We start from the raw sequence: 20,428 nt of genomic DNA, 5'->3' as shown, positions 1-20,428 counted from the left end.
CGTCTGATGAACGATGGCATCTTGACGGGCAGCGAGGGAAGCCGCGTATCTGATGCGCAGTGTAAACACCCCACCCACCCCCCCGTTGGATGTTGGTAATGACACTGGAGGGCTATTTCCCGCAGGTTAAAGAACGGCATGCTGGGGCTGTTTAAACATTCTGATAAGCCGGCGTGTCTGTTTGCCGTTGGGTTTCTGAGAGCTCATCTGCTGGGTGGCCGCTGTGCTATCTCTCAACGCGACCACCACCACTCCGGCGGACAACAGCATCCAAAGACTGAAGTTACCGTGCACTGATCAATACCAGTGCAGCTTTTCCCCAAATGTAACAGCTGTAAGCATCATACATCTGCATTAAAACGAATAAATCAATGAATCATTCATCAACTGTGGAACAGCAGAGTTTTTCCACACAGTGTTATTTGTTTTAACTCCAGCTGCTAAAGGCTTCTGTTCGTAGTATGTAGTTATCTTTAGCTCCTTTTTATCAAACATGTTTTTGTTACATGTTCAACAGTTTTTGACATTCACCATTTCAAAACAAAAGCTCCTGAGAGAATGTGTCGAAAATGTCAAAATCTTGTTCTAGAAACAAACTATGGCGTCAAGCTTGACGTTTTTTAATTAAAGGGTAACTTTGGTATTTTTCATCCTATTTCCCCATGTTTTGGTGTTCATAGGAGTCGCTAACGGGGACAAATTTTTGAAATTTGTCCAGCATTGAGGGTGAACTCTGGAGACAAAAGACGTTCTGCAATGTCATCGCTCGGGGGAACTCCTCACCGTCAATGTAAGTCCAATAAAAGTGCTTGGTTTTGCCACATGTCAAATAGACCGGATCAAGCCCAAAAAATGTTGAATTTCTCTGTCGGGTCCTTTCCATAATGTTGCTAGGCACTTCTAATAACGAGCCTCTGTCAAAATACCTAAATTTACCTTTTAAGTTTTAATCAAGGGCATGGACAGAAACATCACTCTCACACCAGGAGATGCTTTTTAACCACATTTAGCTAGAAGCCCAGCAGCTAAATGTGCAGTCCCTGGGCAGGTAGACACAAATGTTCGCTGAATATGAATGCGATTTTAACAGTAGAGGCCAAATACCACCTTCGTATCAAAATGAATTTTGAGTGGCAGTAGCTTTATACATTGTTAACTCTCCGCAGCACATTGACAGAAACGAACAGAAAACTATTTCATGTGACCAATACCGTTATCGGCACCCGAGCTAATGTAACTTTCGGCTTGTTTACAACCTCTATGATTGTGTTTTCTTGCCCCGTAAGACTTCACTGTTGCCATGTTCACCAATCCAAGTAATTACTTTGAGATAAGCGCCGCATAACTGACAAAAACGACGGCCCAAAACTACAAAAATAAGAACCCTGTTCTAATAAACCGGACTCGCCCTTTTAACTCCCGCAAAACACGGTTCATTGTCCATGCTTTTCTCTGAATGTTTCCCAGCACATGTGTTTATCAGCGTGTCCGACTGGGTTTTGGCACCCGGAAATGTTTACAGAAGCAGCAAGGCGGCAAATGAGGCCTCAAAAAAAATCGAATGCCTGTATGACAGGGGGGGGGGGGGCAACTAAGTGCTTCTGCAGCTCTACCCATCGCTGGCAGGGCATTGAGTGACAAGTACAAACACAGCCGTCCCCGGACCAGCATTCCAGTCCCAGCAGCTCACACTGACTGGCTGCCCGCGACTCTCTCCCGTTCCTGGTACCAGACGCTGAAGAGAACACCCTCGATCCGAGATGGGACGATAATAGCGAGTGAGAGGTTCTTTTTGTCGACCGTGCCCTCAGCGACACTCTCATTCTGAGCGGGGGAACATCCACCAAGCGATGACACACGGAGCAGCGTAAACCTGACCAAAATCACTGACGCCTTACTGGCAAACGCTGACGCACAAATATGTTGAAACGCTGCAGAAAAACAACTGCTCCCACTGACTTTGACGGGAGGGCTTAACAGTCCAACGTGTAATTACATTTGTAAGGATGAAGTGTACAAGAGTGACTCCTTGGGGGAGAAAAAGAAAAGGGGCCCATTTACGCAAGTCTGGTCGTCTTCTGGCAGAGATAAAGGCAGACTAATGGTTTGCGCTCGTTGACACTGGCCCTTTAACAAAAACAAAAAAAAAGCTCAGCGGCAGACACAACAGTCGGCTTATTTACGACGCTGAGAAATTAGTCAGTCCTCGGAGAAGCTGGGTTGAGGTTTTTGCAGAGAGGGGAAAAAAGAAGCCTTCCATTCTAGCCAGCTCATCGGCAGGCTACGGAGGCCAGCATCTGTAATTTCCCTTCCAGCGGTCAAGCACTTTGATTCAGTGAGGTGTCGGGGAGGGGGAGGTGGGGGGGGTACAAGCTGCAGTCAGCAATTTTATACGGCGGGAGGAAGACGAGTCGGGGAATGGGAAGAGGTCTTTTAGGGAGTAGCGGGACAAACATAATCAAACGCTCCTGTGACTTTGGTGTCTCAATCACGGCGCGCACACACACACATTCTCTCTCACTGGCCCAGAGAATAAAACAAAGTCTCCTTATCTTTTGCAGACACAAAAACACACACATACACAAAAAAAAGAAGACAAAATAAATTCAGTTTTTCTAAGATCTTGGTTTATTTCTCTCCCTCTCTCTGAGCTTCTTAACATTCTTGAATTGCATCCAGTTCCTCACACGCTTTGGCAGTGTCATGACACTCTGGGGTGAGGGACAGAGAGGGAGGAGGGGAGGGCAATGACTTACTGTGTATGCCACAGCCTGACATATCCCTTCCTGGCCAAAATAGAAAATAATTATTCCCCTTGTCTGGGAGGTGGTAGTTTCTTCTTCAGTTAATCTAGTGCCTTGGCTGGCAGACCGGATCCCAAAATTTGCCCCATTTGTTTCCTGAGTGGCTTTTCCAGCTTTCTATGTATTTGCCGGGGCTGGCTATGATCGAGAGTCAGAACCTCTAAAGTATCGAATCGGACCAAACCAGATCCAGAATGCCGCGTCACATTTGTACTCCCGACTCTTGAACAAGCTTTCTCACTTCGGTTTGTGCTACACTGGACGTGTTCACAGGGTTGCGTGTGATCCATGTGGTCGTGTATATACATATAGTTTTGGGGCTGTATGCGGACGTCTTCAGAAGACTTAACCTTGGGTTTAGCAAAAGTATCAAAAAAGTGTTGCATTAGTGTGGGCATCCAGAAACTGAGCTTCCTCGCTCGCTTCCGACCCACAAATCCAATCAAGGTCGCAACCCTTCCTACGACTGAGCGTGGAGAACTCTATCTGGTCCGAACAGGGCAGCTGGGATATTGAGTTTCTCTCCCCGCATCTGTCTCAATATTTCTGTGGGACGGCGGTGCTGCAGTGTGGGAAGCGTGGGAGATTCCCTTTTGATTTTTAACAGACTGCCAGAGCTGGAGTGCGAAGGACTGGTGTGGGCCCTTCCGTCTCCACGGTACTCGCATGATGAGTCCTGTCAGGGCCCCCGAACCTCCCCCTCCCGTCCGGCCTGATTATGTGTTAAATCCGCCTGTGTGTCGGGGATGGATGTGGAAAGAATGCACCACGGAAAGGGGGAGCCGAGCGGTGCCGCGGAGACCCGGGGAGGGCGGCCTGGAGATAGCGCCCCATTAGAGTGATAAAAGAGGCGGAGGGAGGAGAGCGGCCGACATGCAGTTCCCCCGCCACTGATGAATGCCAGGTGGAGCGGGTCAAGCGTGATAAAGGAAACTGTTTATTTTCTTATTTTTAAAAAAAGCGCTCATAGCTGCTAGGATAGGGAAACGTCTTTATAAATATCAACTCTAAACTCACGCCCGGTACGATCAGGAGCCCGTCGCCTGTGGTCGATAGAAGTATGTTTCCACCCGGTGTCTTTTCCTTTTGTCTGTGTGATTCAGACATCCAATGCTGAGCTGGCCCTTTTCGCATACCTCTGAACGAGTCTGTGTATTCTCTGAAACGTTCCCATATCTGAAAATCCAGCTGCATCGGAGTTATTTCTGACACTGGTATCGGGACATATATAGTTGATGGTGGGAAGGGAGCTCATGTTCTTGCTCCTTAGGAGGGCGACCTGCCAATGCTCAAATGTTAAATGTTGTCTAAACCAGGCGGCAACCTCCGGTTTGATTGACAGGTCAATACCGCTACCAGAGACGTATACGGCATCTGTATGTCACTCGCCCGCAGTCCGAATATGGTCGCATCCATCCACTGCTTACAAAAAGCCAAGATGGCGACCGTCGTAATCCAAGATGGCTACGGCCAAAAACGCCCAACTCGAGGCTTCAAAACAATGGGTGATGTCATGGTGACCACTTCCACTTCCTATATGCAGTCTATGGTCCAAACAGCCAGATGAGACGTCGAAGTCTTTTGAAATGACAAGTACTTCAATGGCGGGTTGTTGTTTTTTTTGCCGCCACAAAAGAAATGCTTGCAACATGTGGAAAAACAGGCGTTCTCTCCCTAAAACTCACTATTACGCTGCGACCTATTGTTAATGCTGTCATAAGCATTCTCTGTCAGCTATTTCAAAATACCCCGTGTCCCGTTGAATGTTCAGACAACCATGAAATGCTGTTTCAAAAAAAAAAAAAAAAACTCCTGCTTCATATTTTTTCCTGTTTCTTTTTACTTCCAGGGCATGCAATTAGAGACCATGACCGTGCGTTGCGACTATAGAGAGGGATGTCAATAGCTCAATGCAGAGCTTATTCCTTATGCATTAATGCAGCCCGGGGCCCGTGTGTGTGTGTGTGTGTGTGTGTTGCTCTGATTAGATGTGACTTATGTTCTTTGCCTCCCAATAAATGGTAGGCCTGGCTGTGGACATTCATCAGGCTTTGTTTACTGGCATTTTATGCATGCTGAACTATGGCTGCATCTCTTTTTTTATGGACTGAGGCCTGTGGTGTTTTCCCCTACAATGTAAGAGGCAGTACATCTTGTGAGTAATTTCAGGGCAACACAGGCAGGCAGACCTGGGAAAGAAAGAACCCCCCCAACGACTCCTAGCAGAGTGTATTTCTCCGACTTGAAAAAGCCAAAGGACAGCTCAATTGATCTCGTCTAGCGGGTGATGTGTGGACTTTTGCAGCTGCAAAGGTTTTGGAGAAATCAAGTGCACCTGGAAGGAAGACGTGCGCTATTAAGTGAGCTTGCCGCAGTGCTGGCTGACATTTTAGTTTGAATGCAGTTTAGACGATCCAAAGCTACAGAGTATTCTAATGTCACGCTTCAGACTTCTTGTGGGTTTTTGTCTTTAGAATGTGTCCGATTCAAACATTGCTTTTAAGTCTGATCACAGGAGCAGCAGGTGAATTTGTTTTTTTTTTCTGTGTCCTCCGAGCACCGTTGCAGCGCTCCAAATCTCAAATTTGTTTTGCCGGCAGACACGCTAATCTCCCACCTCAAACAAAGAAAAAGAAAGGAATAAAGGGTTTCAACAACCCCCGTCAAAAACAAGTTAATTACAAACAAGCAACGCATCCTAAGGGGGCATCGCAGGAAGAAGGAGAAACCTCGGACACGGCGACTAAAAAAGGGCCCAAAAAGTTCGTTGAAGCACTTCAGTAACCTGATGTCATAGTGTGCTGGATCCTCCCTCCGCCCCGCGCATACTTGGAATGACTGTCGGGCTGCCGCTACACTCCACACATACAGACAACCGGCCCATTCATCCGAGGTACCTGTGCTTAGCGGGAGATAAGTAGCTTTCCATGAGAAACAAAGGGAGAAGATTAGCATTCCGTTCAGACTGTGTTGGAGGGCATGCAGCTTTGCCCCTCCGAGCAGGGAACACTGAAGGAAGCGCCTGCTCGGGTTGTTCGCAGAGAAGATCAAAGCCAGACACTTGATTAAGTTGCGCTCCTGTTGTGGTGTAAGTACTGCTGCAGACTCAAAAACTGAATTAGATGGCAACACTTTATCAGGTACAAGTCACTTGTATTCATGTAGAATCCGTTTATATTTGTTTCCGAATACCCGCGCAGTGAGACGAGATACTACGAGGAGTGATACAGTATCTTTGACTCCATGTCAATGCAAGTGGAGGTAGAGTCCCTAAGAAAAGCTGCTTGGTGACATTTTGGTTGGATTGTCCAGAAAACCAAGAACAATGTTTGTGGAGAGAGGTGGTGATATTGATGTCATTCAAATATACACTTTTAACAATACAAATGTTCATTCATCTCAATTGTGTTGGTCTGGAGGCAGACACCTTACCTACCGAAAAGATAATGTGTTTTTTTGTTACTGGGGTGAAGCGACCCAATAAAGAATGAGGCTGGTGATGATCTAGATCAGGGCTCTCAAACTCATTTTCACTCCGGGCCACATCAGCATCATGGTCGCCCACAAAGGGCCGGTTGTAAATGTCACTACTCGTAACATATTGTTAAATAACTCTCTGCATTCACAGTTTAAAGTAGTCTTCAATGTACTCACAATACATTTCCATGTTGAATGTACAGTAACCAGCCAAAGAGCTGCTTCTATGACTGTTTAAGTATCTCATCATTTTGACTTTCAACCTCAGAATTCTGACTTTCAATCTAGATGTTTCTTCCATGGTATTTTATGTCTTCTATTTTGAGGCATTCCCTCATACACCTCGCTGCTGCTGTAAATACTCACGAGAGCAACAAATGTGTGTCAGTCCGCAGCTGGAAATAGTCCCGAACAAAACTTCCATGTGATTTGTTGCCATTTTCATTTTGAGGCTCAATATAAGACCATCAAGCAAAAGGCATCGATGAAGGTGGAAGTCACATGATCTCACACAACACAGCTGCTTCTGCTGCGTTAGAGCCTCTGCTGACAGCAATTCAAGTTGCAAACAACAAACTTCAACACCTGTTTCCTCTCTTTCGGCTCTCCCGCTGATTTACTGCATGGATTTGGAGGTGGACAACGAAGGGCATTTTAAGATTAAACCTGTTACATCAGTGAATTTACGGCCTCTTCCAAAGGTCTGACCGATCCAAAGCCCTGAGCAACTGAGCATTATCTCTGAATTGTGCCAGTGCCTACCAACCCACACTGACCCAGCCCCCGCCCATCACAACCCCCCCCCCCCCCCCCCCGCCCCGGTGACAGAAAGGAATGGAACAATGTTGAACTAGCTGCTCGTCACTGCTGTGGTCAGGCCGGCCTCAGATGCCCACGAGTGCTTGTGCAGATCTGGACTATTGTCATCCAAATTAATATATATATATATATATATATATATTAATATATATATATATATATATATTAATATATATATATATATATATATATATATATATTTATATATATATATATATATATATATTTATATATATATATATATATATATATATTTATATATATATATATATATATATATTAATATATATATATATATATATATATTTATATATATATATATATATATATATATATATATATATATATATAAATATATATATATATATATATATATATATATTAATATATATATATATATATATATATATATATATATATTTATATATATATATATATATATATATATATATTTATATATATATATATATATATATTTATATATATATATATATATATATATATATTATATATTTATATATATATATATATATTTATATATATATATATATATATATATTTATATATATATATATATATATATATATATATTAATATATATATATATATATATATATATATATATTAATATATATATATATATATATATATATATATATATATTAATATATATATATATATATATATATATATATAATATATATATATATATATAATAAAAATTTGTCATTGTGCTTTGGGAACTTTGTTGCTTTATTCTGACATTTTGTAGACCAAACAATGAATCGAATGTTCTAGAAAATCAATGGCCGTTGATTACATGATTAGAATAATAATTGTATGAGCTCTGAAGTTGTATTATTATCCCACTGTGGTTATGCTAACCTTGGATGCCACCTGTCTGAGTCATTTGAGTCCCTGCAAACAGAGCCATCCCCGCAGTACATTTGAAGCCCTGCTTCCTCTGCTCTTGATGTAGGTGGGGGGAAAAAAGTGCGAAGTTACGTAATAAGTTATCGATTCTCCTCTTAATAGGAAGATTGAGGTACAGCGCCAGGGGCTCTGAAGCCTCCCGGAGGAGCCGCTCCGCCGACAACCGGGGGCCCTTCCCCGCTGCCTCTCCGAGGTGGCCGGACCCCAGGCCACATATCGCTTTCACCCTCATGCCGCAGGGACGCAACACGGAACGCCGACGACATTGTCTTCTGACATGGAGTTTGCCTGTCTGATCGCATCCCCCTCGAGCAGTCAGCGGGCAGGTAATTACAAAAAACAGACATCTGTGCCACAGTTTGGGTAGCTTAAAAAATAAAAAAGGGCAAAAGCTTAGAATTGCAAGGAGTATTGAGGCGCGGATCGATGGAGATGTCTGAACCTGTTAGTGCAAGTGGAGATGAGGGCCGGTGCACCGCGGGGAGGGCTCTTTTGTCATGCAGGGAGAGAGGGAAGGAAGGGGGCGGGGGGGCGACTCCTCTGGCGATCAGGGGTCAACTGCTGCGATCATCCATCTTCCGTCTTGACAGTGTCCTGTCAGCCGAGGCGCTCATGTTACTAAACACAACGGGCAGGCCTCCATTGTGGCGCTGCGCTAGTCTGCAGCCATGTGTAAATGAAGTTAATATCCACTGACCTCATGCATTGGCCACATGCGGACCCCCGCGTCACCTTGGAAATAACACTATCTGACGAAAAAGTCACCGGGGTCTCGAACAAAGTCTCTCACCAGCAGCATAGCTGACCATGTGCCTTTTGTTTGCGTGAGAATGAGGACTGTTTGCTTGGATTCTGTCTATTCACGGGATGCAGCATAGGGCCTCAAATTTGGACTGGCAGGTCAGATTCCAAGACCTGGATCCTGATTAGTCATCACTCCTCTGTTTTTTTTTTCGCATGCTGACTTAAAATTGCAGATGGCGCAATTTGCCCCTAAAAAAGAGACGCGGCCTTTCCTTTCAGAGAAATAACGACGTCACACCAGAACGGCACATCATGCACATACTCCAGCTCGAGATGATAGCGTCTCTGCTTTGCATTGAGGGCAACCGTCAATAAATCAGCTTCGGAGTCTCAGTGGAAATGCGCTCTTTCTTGTGTTAGATCTTGCAACAAAATCAATGAATTTAGACTTTTCCCTCGCTGTCCAAAGCAGTCCCATTGATTGTCACTTTTTTGACGAGACTAAGGCATAGCGAGTCCTATCTACGTAGACCTACATTCATATACAGATGTTTGCATTATGTTGAAACCATGTACCAAACTATTTCCAATTGCGTAAACTTTGATTTGAGGAGATCATGTTCCAATTCACCAGGTCAAGTAAAGCACCACTGACATGCCAACTGTTGCTGTTTCTACGTAGACTACAGTAGTCTGACAATAACAATATATGGCATGCCTGGCTACATAGTAACTATGAAATGAGTAGGCCAGTCAGGATAATTACATCATCGACTTATCGTACAATATATATGGAAATGACTTTGATTATTTTAAAGTTATCTACTTATAGTGCGATATATCGTAATGACATGATAGTTTTACGGTATCGACTTATCCTACGATACATAGACATGACCTCGAACGTTTTCACGATACATGTACATGGCCGTGATTATTTCTACGATATGCGGGCATGACCGTAATCATTTTTGCAGACCTCGATATTGCGCGTTGTGTTTACATAAGACGCTAACATGTCAGAATTTAATTATATAATTATATACATTTTTGGGGTTGTGTGGTGTTATTTTATCAGTTTTATTTATTTAGAATATTTTAAAATGTCAGATTTCCAATTTAAGTGTCTCAATATTCTTTAAAATAAAAAGTTCATTGCTCTTTGAAATGATGTACTTGCATTATTATGCTAATATATTATCACTGAAAATGGTCTTAGAATGATAATATGGGTTATCGTGACAGGCTCAGTATTGACCCTTTAAAAAAAATCGACCACAAACAGCACAAGAGTTAAGAGCAACAAACCAAAATGTTTGTTGTATCTGGAAAATATGCCCAGTGAGGCTTGTTTTTAATGCTCCTAATAGGATTTTCCAGTGGTTCTAGTGGAAACCAGTTGGAGCAAATAATTAGTCATGACAAGCCTTTTGTTTTCCTGCCATTGTTTGAGCATACGACTTGGTGCAGTTCATACGAATGTAACTTTGAGATAAATATTTACCCAGCCAAACGACGTTGTGAATGAGCCCTCGCGGTCAAAGTTTCTTCTTTTTCCGCTTCTAAAATGAGCCATTTGTATTTAATTTGACATGTTGACAGGGAGGCCGGATCCCACAGAAAGCACTGCTGGCACCAGCTCAAGCGAGTGTATCCGGGAAACAACTTCTTCTTGCCTTTACCTCTCATTTGGACGTGCATTTTCAAAAAAAAAAAAGAAAAAAGGGGGACACTGGATGTGGAAGTAAAATACATACTGGTTTATTACAGCTCGCCAAATCAGGTTTTTCAAACATTCTGGTTTCTCTCCATGAGGGAGTAGCTGTGGTTTAGTTTCTACTAATGAGAAGGCATTAGAGTAGTGCGCAGGGATACAGAAGTATCTTCTGGTCATGAAGACAAGTCCACATTCTGTTCGGCCTTTTTCTTTTTTGGGGTAATTTGAACAACCCTTGCTGCAGAAACTTGCTTTGAAATCACTATTTCTTTGTCCTGTCCTCTGCGTACAGCATATAGAGCACTGAGACCTTTTTTTCTGGGGCAATGTAGGAAATCAGTACCATGATAAAGACAACTTTTAGGACAGTGGGTGCAGCAAGAAAGTGACTGCTCAGGAGTGATCACAGAATACAAACAAACAATCTGATAGCGCTGTCACAATTATACGATTTTCACTACGTGATGATCGAGGCCAAACGAATTACGGATAACGATGTCGTCACGGTGTCTGTAGAAAAAATCTTTCAAGTCTATCTTGAAATTTTGTTCTGAGTTGTGTCTCTTTTTTTGGAAAACGAATTACATGTGTAAGTGATTTGAGTTCCTGAGTTATTTACATGATATTATCACCTGTATTACTAACATGTTACTAATATTTCATGCTTAAATGTCCCGATCATCATACGCTATGCTTGTATGTAATCCATAAGGAAATTAATTGACCCAAATAATCCTGGAAAGCCAACTTAAACTCATGTATAGATGTATTTAGAGCATAACATTTTTTTTGAACAATTTGATATTTTCGAAGCAAAAAACGGCATTAAAAAAAATCCCCTTGTTCCAACTTTTTTAAATGCGAAAACTTTTTGTAGTTCTTGCAAAGATTTTGCGGGGGATTATGGGAATTTGTAATCTGCCTTTTTTTTTGCTATTTGTTAAACCAAACAAGAATTTATGAATTCACCAAGACAATGGCTGATATACTAATTGACAATGAAAATAATGCTTAAAGAAAAAGTTAATGGTGTTCTTATGATAATTAAGTCTGTGAAATGTCAGAAAATAAGATTCAAATGTCTTTTTCTGTCTGACCAACTGTCCAAAAAACACACTTATTTACATTTACGATGTTATAAAACATCCTCACAATACTTAGAATTATGTTATTTTACATATTACGTGACGAATGATTAAATCTGAACAATCCTCTGAATCTCACGTCTCAAGTCCTCCCCAAAGTGATCCATTTTCGGACACCGCCAACTGTATTGGTGGGAACATCTCGAGCAGAGAATAGCACATCTGTATGCCTGACTGCTACCTGCCAGGCCAAAGACAACAAGGAGGTAAAAGCCCTGGGCTGTGGAAGAATGCTACCATTCACAGGAAGCAGACACTGGCAGTTACAGGATGAGTTTCCATCCATCACCGGTTCATTTCAATCTTGAGTGATTTAGGTCCATTTGGGTCTCTTGTGGATTCGACGCACACCTGTCGTTTGCATAATTAAGCTCTGGAGCGGTTGTCAAAGACAGCCATTTGGTGTATTAAATTCACACCTTATCAATCAGGGGAGCGCCAAGATGCATGAGGACCTCCTGTCTCTTGGCTTCCTGGCTTCATTTGAAATGCTAAATGCAGCTTTTTTCCTCCAGGCCAGGAGCTGGGACTTGTCGCCTGGTGGCTTCCGTACACGTTAGCTGCCGTGGTCAGACCCTTGACGGCTCAGTCCCCCCCCCCCACCGTGTTGTCCCTCGGGGGCTCAAATCATCAATCAGTCTCCAACTAACTTCTGTCCAACTCCCTGGCAGTCAAGATGGATGGTGCCGGCGTCTACAGGATGCTGTATCCTCTCATTAATTCTCTTGTTAGCATGCGCCGATAGCAGAACGATAGAGCCTTGTTTTATCTGGTTTTTCCACCAGATAGAGGCCTCTCTCCATTCTGCGGTCGAGGGTCAACAGTTAATCATTTCCCAAGCCACTGGTTACTTAGTGCCACAATGATGTGATGTGTCAAAATCGGACAACATACATTCCCGGGATTGAGCGGGAACAAAGACGGCAATGTCCCCCCACAAGGGCCCTCTCTCTGTCCCGAACGACTCCGTGGCTCCACGGCCGCCAGTGGCCAGCGCTGAACAAGACCATCGGATGAATGGGGGCTATTTTCCACAACACGCACTGCTTCGCAAAATGAAGAACCCGCGGCAGGCTGCGGGGACACTTCAACTGGCCGTTTTCAACACCCATTACACTGAGACCAGTGAACGCAGCAGGCGGGGGGAAAGAAGAGTGACATTTACTGCCAAAGACTTGCCACACAAAGAGTTAAAGAGAGGCGGAGGGGAGGGGGGGGCACAGGGGCGACAGACAAGGGGTCCCTCATCGCTGACGGTGATGAATGAGTGGATCACAACACGTTTTCGGAGGAGGCCTTTCGCATCCAGGAGGAGGGGGGGGGCTCCTCAAATGACATGACTCACAGCTCAACTTGCCTCGCTCCACGGCATTTTTTTTTTACTGCAGCGGCCATGTTGTAATCACAGCACACGGCCGATACCAGAGTAAGGGGACCGTCTTAAGGCGTCAGCACGCCTCGAAGGAAGTGCCAGTCATGTCATTCTGAGGCTAGGCCCGTCACGTAACTGCTTAGTCGGCCGATATGTCGTCCCAGAATGAATTGCGATACACATTATTGTCGTTATAAGACTATTTTCTGCCACTGTTCTAATCGTGATATAACATGACAATGCACGTAAACCCTTTCAGAGAGCAACGGACCTTTCGTTCTTAAGAATAGTCAGACATAGGAAGTGGAATGTGAAATATTAAATATCCTTAATAAGTAGAACAAATCAAATGAAACCGCACAATCGGCCCAATCGTTAAAAGAGTCTTTGCACTTTGGCACAGGGCTCTAGAACATGCTTTACTTAACAGACAATATCCTGCCCATCCGGTTCTCAATTGTAAGGATAATTGTTAACACAAGGTGCAAAACATCAACATATTAGATATAGATAACGACAACACTCTCACATTTGGATTCAACCAAAACACGACGATTGTGTCAAAAAGTGTGACGCTCGTGTCCACATATTGAACGATAAGTCCGTGCAGTCTTCATTGTGACAGGACTATCAACGGAATCTCAAACCCTCACAACTTTCTAAAGTTATGATTTGGGAGTCCGATAATATCAACGGGATTCCATTAGGGCATGTAGATCAAATCTAGAAAGAGAAAAACATGTTTTAACAGTTAAATGAAAATGCGCTCCAGCACTGAGCCCTAAAGACTCAGTGCCCCCCCCCCCCCCCCCCATATGACAGAATCGGGGGTTTTGGCAATAACGTTCGAAAGCTCCCTTATCTAGTCACGCTCTCTGTACAAACAAGTGTGCACAGTTACACCCCCCCCCTTTTTTTGGACGAGTCATCTTCGTTTGCTCGAAGCATACTGAAAACCTTTTCATACTAAAAGGTGCGGCATCACCCTGAGGCACCGTGATAAAAAGATGTGCTTTTGCGCCGCTAAGACAAGTTGGGTCCGAGGGTCCAAATGTCAGGCTTTCACATTTTTTAACGGTCACGGCCACTTGGACCTCTAGCTCTGCCGCTTCGCCCGACAGCAACGCATTGAATGGCTTTTTTAGACTGTGCTCGGGGAAACGACTGAACGGACGATTTAACGTCAGCGGAGCCGCTGGAAGAAGTGCTGATGGGGCACCGTGATTCTCATTTGATATAGATTAACTACCCCTTAATACAAAAAGGCCTCTCATGCCTCGGCAGACATGAAGCTCATAAAAGGTGCAGTGTCAAGACTGGAATATGATCCACATGCAGACTTTAAACAACCCGGGGGCCGGTCCACCGCATGGCTGTCTCTGTATCTTTGTTTTAGTTGACACGCGAGCAGATTGATGAACAGGGAAATGCAACAGTCCACGCTTCGCGGGGCTTTGCATCAATACACGATAAGGAACGGCGGCTACAATTGCTTTGTAGCCGGAGCTGCTGGTTGTTGTGCTCTCGCTCTCTCCCTGTGGAAATAAACAGTGTGCTTTTCATCGCTTTTCATCACGCAGAGGTCCACGACTGGATCTTCCGTCCGTGCATATTAAAACGACAAGAACAACAGAGGGAGCTCCTCGCGGGTTGAACCAGCGACGGTCCCGCTAACATCAGAGAGGACTCGAGGCGGGCTGCGTTGCTCTAAATGACATGGCCTAATACATTTCATTAACACGCCTCCCTCACTCGGGTCCCTAATGGACGCCAGCGTGGCATAAAAGCTCGTCTGCTAGGGACACTAATTTGTTCTTAGACACATTCCATTCAATTATTGCTGGCTGCTGCTCCTCATAAGCTGCTTAGATTTTGGTTGCCCAGGAAAAAAAAAAAGAAGCTTGGCCGACAGGGCAGGCCACTTAAGTTGTGTTACCTAACTTCCCCCCTCCCCCCCTTTTTTTTAATCCACAGTGATTTTTATCTTTCAAGTCAGGTGCCCGCTGGAAATAATCCTCCCGAGTGACAGAGAGCATGTTATTGTTAATTGTAGCGGCACGATCCGGCACCACAACCAGGCAGGAGGAGCGGGCCGCGGCGAAAGGCTGCGTTTTTTTGCCCTTCCTGTTCGGCGCCTTCATAAATATCCCCGAGGCCCTGAATGCCACGGCGCGGCCGGCTATTTGTTTTGCCTCTCTGTCGTTTGGTTCCAGGGGTGAAACGATACGGAAAAGAAACCGGTCGGACTTCCTCTATAACCTGTGCGATTGTCTTGGTTCCGTGCCAGTGAGGACGACACCGAGGCGTTGGGTCCGATTGGCTAAACTCGAGCTGTTGCTTAAACCCAGTGTCAACACAATCACGGCCATGAGGAGCCTTGTGACCAATTAGCACTTCCGTTATTACACTGTTTGGCCTCAATATTTTATTAATTTTCACTGCTGTCAAATCGGCTGCTTTAATCCCATTTGCCTACACAACTATTCAGCCAGCAATGGCCAAATTGCCATTCACCTGCTTTGCATAATCAAATCACAAATATTCCCCAGTTTATTGTTTTTTTCCTCTCTTGGCACGCTTGTTGTTGTGTGAAATCCAAGGACACCCCTGACTTCATTTCTAAAAGCTAATTCAAGAACAAACAATAATAATGAGCAAATTAAATTACACATGAAAAGAAAGGGGTACTCACGTTCACACGCGTCTCCTTTCTGGTGGAATCCAGCCTTGCATATACATTTCCCGATGGGCACGAGCCACTCCCCTTCGGCGCTGCAGTGCATCTTGGGGGAGTTGTCGGCCTCCTCCTCGGCGTCGCTCACGCACGTGCCCTCCACCTCCACCAGCGAGGAGAACTCCGACCCCGTCACGGTGTCCGCGAACGTGGCCAGGTTCTCGATGATGGACCAGCACTTCTTGTAGTAGACCTTGACCGAGACCAGGGCGATGCACGCCCCCACGTCCTGGAAGGCCAGGTAGAAGCCTCGCCTGGACAGCGGCCCGATGATGCGCACCTCCGTGTTCAGCTTCATCTTCCGCTCGCCCAGGTCGCCCTGGGTGAAGCTCTCGTCGGCGGCGATCGTGTCGATCTTCACGTACTGGTTCTCCCGCAGGCTGCGGCCCACCTCCGAATCCGTCTCCTGGTAATACAGGTTGAACGTCTCCTTGCAAGTGCCCACCACGCCGGGCAGGCTGTTACAATCCCTCAATGTGAACTTCAGTTCCACAAAAATTCTCTGGGCAGTGCCCTTATCTATCCAGTTAGTCCGAAGCCAGTTATTCTGATTGGGCTCCATGACTTGGCACACCTGGTACGTGCGAATGGGCGTGTAGTTCTCGTCCAAGCCGCTGATCTCTTCCCACTGGAAAGCAAGAAGACAAACGTGAATGAGCGCGTCCGTTTGAGGAGATCGCCACGTAGACGAGAAAGACCCGAATGATTGGCAATCGAACTGGAGACGGCTACTCTGTAATGAATGTGACGAAGGTGGAAGAAATACAGTCATTTCAGACTTTACTGTACACAATAAACTGCCGTATATGAAGGGAGATTAGCCGTTTTTTTTTTTTAAATCGCACAAACATCTCTGACGAATGCTCGTGCTGACGTTTATCTGCTCATGCTCGCATTACATATTTAAAAAAAAGTTTCCCTCAGCCTGCTTTTAATCAGACTAGCAGGTTGGACGTGGGTTGCCCGAGGCCCTTTTGTGCTCTGAATGTCAAAGGCCGGGAGAGCATTCTTTATCTTTTTTTGACGTCTCAGATGTAGGACATCAGAGAGGAATAAATGGATAGATACGGAGAGCACCAGTGTGTTGCAGACATTCTGCGGACTTACCCCATTGGGAGGATAGGAGATCCACTCCAGTTCTGTCTGCTGTGCCTTGGAGTCCAGCAGAATCACTAGTGACAGGAAACCGAGAGGCAGGTGGTTAAATCTCACCGGGGACACCGGGACTGCGTATTACTGATTGGCCACACATCGATACCTACAGCGCATATACCCGTGACCTAATTCCTACCAACAGCAGCTAAAGCTATAACATTTATTAATATATATATATATATATATATATGCGCGCGCGCACGCACGCACGCACGCACGCACAGAGAGAGAGAGAGAGAGATATGCACTGCAGCAGACAGGTCATCGTGTCTGCGGGGGGGGGGGGGGGGGAACTTCCTGAGAGACAAATGAAGACACTGACGCGTGCGCATGGAGAGGAAATAAAGAGCCGTAAAAAAACAGACGCGCATTAGAACGTGTCGGGAATCATTAGGCGTAATATTTATGCGCATTTACGCATTTTCTTTTGTTTTTACGCATCCATTTATTACAACACACTGCCGGGAGTGGAAGTTGTTGCGTTAAGGTCAAAGCTGCTGCCGCCTTTCATCCCGACGCACACACGAAAAATGCGCTTCAACTCAAGAACATGTTCAGCTAAAAAGACAAACCACAAAAAAGGAGAGATTTGTCCAATCTGCCTGCTTTATGTTCCGGAAGCGTTTGGGAGAGCGCACAACAGGAGCCACTGCAGCTTTCATTTTTTCCCCCAAAACATGAAGTTGTTTTATTTAATATCAGCAGGCAGCTCCATTGTGAGAGAGGGCAGCAGCCAGGACGCATCACCGTAAAAAAATATATATATCTACATATATATATACATATATGTATATATATATATATATATATATATATATATATATATATATATATATATATATATATATATATATATATATATATATATATATATATATATATGTAATCATGCTCTGATTGTATTTTACAGGAGACTGATATGGAGTTCTGCTAAAATCCCGCATTTTAAACTCCGGGGATCTACAATTCATATCAGCTGTAACGTCCACAATGCGCGCGGTTATAAACGCCGTAGTTCTGCTGGTGACAGAAACCCATACCTGCCCTTGTGATTTTCTGTTTTTACGCACGACATAATTTCACTTAATTCTACAAGAATCCGAGCGACTAAAAGTGCCAATTTTTCAGCCATGTGGAGATATTTTAAACAGCCCCTCTTAGTTGGGTGTTTTATAGCGCTCGACTCTGATGAGTTTGGAGAGTCTTGCTGCAGATTACGGCTCCGCATCAATCCGACTTCCCCCCCCCCCCCCCAACCCACAGACAGTTAAGAGCCGAGGCCACTTTGTGAAGGAAATAAACCTCCAGAAAACTGCGTCCAGACTACAGACAGCTCACTCACTTCCCGGGAAGGCGAGTCTCACTGGGACGATCGATCCGCCGATATTAGCCTCCCTAGTTTTGTCGTGATGGATTGATAATCTATAACGAGTTGCACCGATAACGCTGGAGTAAATCAATAAAAAGCCCCCGCGTCTATAATCCGTGTTCTACGGCGTTTCGTTGCCGTGCGTAAAAACACCGAGAGGTCGCTCGGGCAAAACAGAAGCCCCGGGAGCAGACGGTGCTGTCATCCCCGCACACCGGCCTCGTCTGACGGCGCAGGGTTTACACAAAAAAGCCACATCCAGCGATGTGTTAAAGCATCGCGTGGGTATTCAAAGAGGAGATATAACAACAACATAAACAAAGAAGCCCACTGCTGAATAGTGGACACCTCTCCGCGCATCCCGGAGGTCTTTTCCCAGCGCGATGGGATGAGAAGCGAATCCAAACTTTCGGAACTCACCTTCCTTCGCGTTTTGTGCTTCTCCGCTGTCTACATGACAGCATAAATGAAGGCAAAAAAATGTAATCCACAGACACGGGGTAGACCTGGAGAGCATGGTGCAGCCGCGGATTTCTTTTCCTTTTTCTCTGCTTTTTTTAATGTAGACCGTAACTCTCTGTGCCACCGCCTCGCGTGCTTCCCATTGACGACACTGAAACCGGCTGTATGTACAACAATCCGCTGGTCCCCACTCAAATAGCGTCTGCCGCCGCTGGGAGGAGACTGTGGCTCCGGCGGTGTCTGTCAGGGAGACGGGCGGCGCGGTTCTCCAATCGGCGCGCGGAGACGGAAGCGGTCAGGGGAACTGGGGGCCAATGGGCGCCCGGAGGTAGACGGGGTTTTTTTCTCTCTTTTTTGAGGGGGGTTGCGTTCACAGCGGAAGAAATGTCACAAGTTGGTTCAGATATTTCTGGTTTTGTTCAGGAAATGGGCACGCTCTGGTACGGTTGTTCTCGACACACACACCAGAAGAGGATTCTGGGTAGCTTGAAGTAGCTCATCTGATGCACAATGAGCCCTGCCGGTGTTTAAAGTGTGTTGCATTTTCCTGTTTTCACCTTTGATCGGTCTGTTTTTAAGACAAAAAAACACTTTTACACACTTTTTTAGCATTAAAGGCATTTTCTCTTCTTTTTTCCCCATTGTCTTGTTTCTACGGACATACGACAAACTAGAAGTTCACCGCTTCTTGGCTTATTTGAGTTTTGCATTATTATAATATATTTAGAGATATTTTAGACTTATTTCTTCCTGGCAAGTGAACTATGTAGACTGGCCAGGAGGAGGAGGTAAGGTGCCAACCCGTCACAGGAGCAAACTAGAAGGGCACATCGGAGACCGCAGACCTCCGCCGAGGCCTTATAGCCCATTCTTCCAGAAAAGAACGTGTATATCCACCACGCGATTTTTAACAGTTAACATGCAATAGCTAAACAACCAAAACCCAATATCTGACACAACTCCAAAAGCAACACATGGACTTTCAGGTGAATATTAAAAGTCAGCCAAAACATATTGAAGTTCCGAAAAAAGAAAAAAAGATTTACTTGGTTAGGATTTCTGCATCTGTTAACCCACAGAAGTCAGCCCACAAATGGTACCACTGGATGGGTGCAGGTTCTTCTCAATCAGCACAGAACAAGTGGATATTTTACAAACATGGAGCGGGTGGAAATAGACTGAGACAAAATGACGATATTCAGAAAATAAAGCACAAATATCATTTATTCGGAGACAATCGCTTACATCACTTTCTTTTAGGGAATGCAGCGGGCTCAGTTTTAAAGCTATGAATGAGCTTTGAATGGTTCTAAACTAAACAGTCTTGGAATTGCATACATTGTGTATAAAGCTGAGACTGTTCTGGATCCAATGCGCCCAGTTGTATTTAATGTGTGATTATGTTAGTCCCCATATTAGCCATTTCACAGTCAAACCACTTTTTGAAACTTGACATCACTGTATAAAATGACCTCTTGTGACCTCTAGGGTAATCACAGCCTCATGAAACTTTACAACCACATCACACAGACAGAGGGCAACCGGAGGATGTATGTCTTTCCTCGGTATACAGACAATAAGGGGGTTTCTGTGCAGTTTCCAGAACAGAAGTGCTCGCCATCCAATCACCCAATCATCCATTTTCGCTGTTCACCCCTTCCCAAGGTTGTAGAGGCTTGCGGATGGTACCGTTGGAT

The 20,428-nt window shown here is 44.6% G+C and overlaps 1 protein-coding gene across 2 annotated transcripts in view; it reads right to left on the bottom strand.

The window, feature by feature from the left end:
- The window catches only part of epha7 (eph receptor A7), an 85,124-nt gene extending 66,274 nt beyond the window's left edge, over window positions 1–18,850 (bottom strand). For both annotated transcript variants that reach the window (XM_079291222.1, XM_079291223.1), the window contains exons 1-3: window positions 18,690–18,850; window positions 16,853–16,917; window positions 15,704–16,373 (exon numbers count right to left, since the gene is read on the bottom strand). In XM_079291222.1, coding sequence (XP_079147348.1) covers window positions 15,704–16,373; window positions 16,853–16,917; window positions 18,690–18,786 — 832 coding nt within the window. In that variant the 5' untranslated portion in view covers window positions 18,787–18,850. The remainder of the gene's footprint in view (window positions 1–15,703; window positions 16,374–16,852; window positions 16,918–18,689) is intronic.
- Between the last annotated feature and the right edge of the window lie 1,578 nt (window positions 18,851–20,428).

This window comes from Melanostigma gelatinosum (genome assembly GCF_949748355.1).
Source record: "Melanostigma gelatinosum genome assembly, chromosome: 19".
Classification (NCBI taxonomy): domain Eukaryota; kingdom Metazoa; phylum Chordata; class Actinopteri; order Perciformes; family Zoarcidae; genus Melanostigma; species Melanostigma gelatinosum.
Note: the sequence above shows the minus strand (reverse complement) of the source record. Positions and strands in the feature narration are given on the sequence as shown.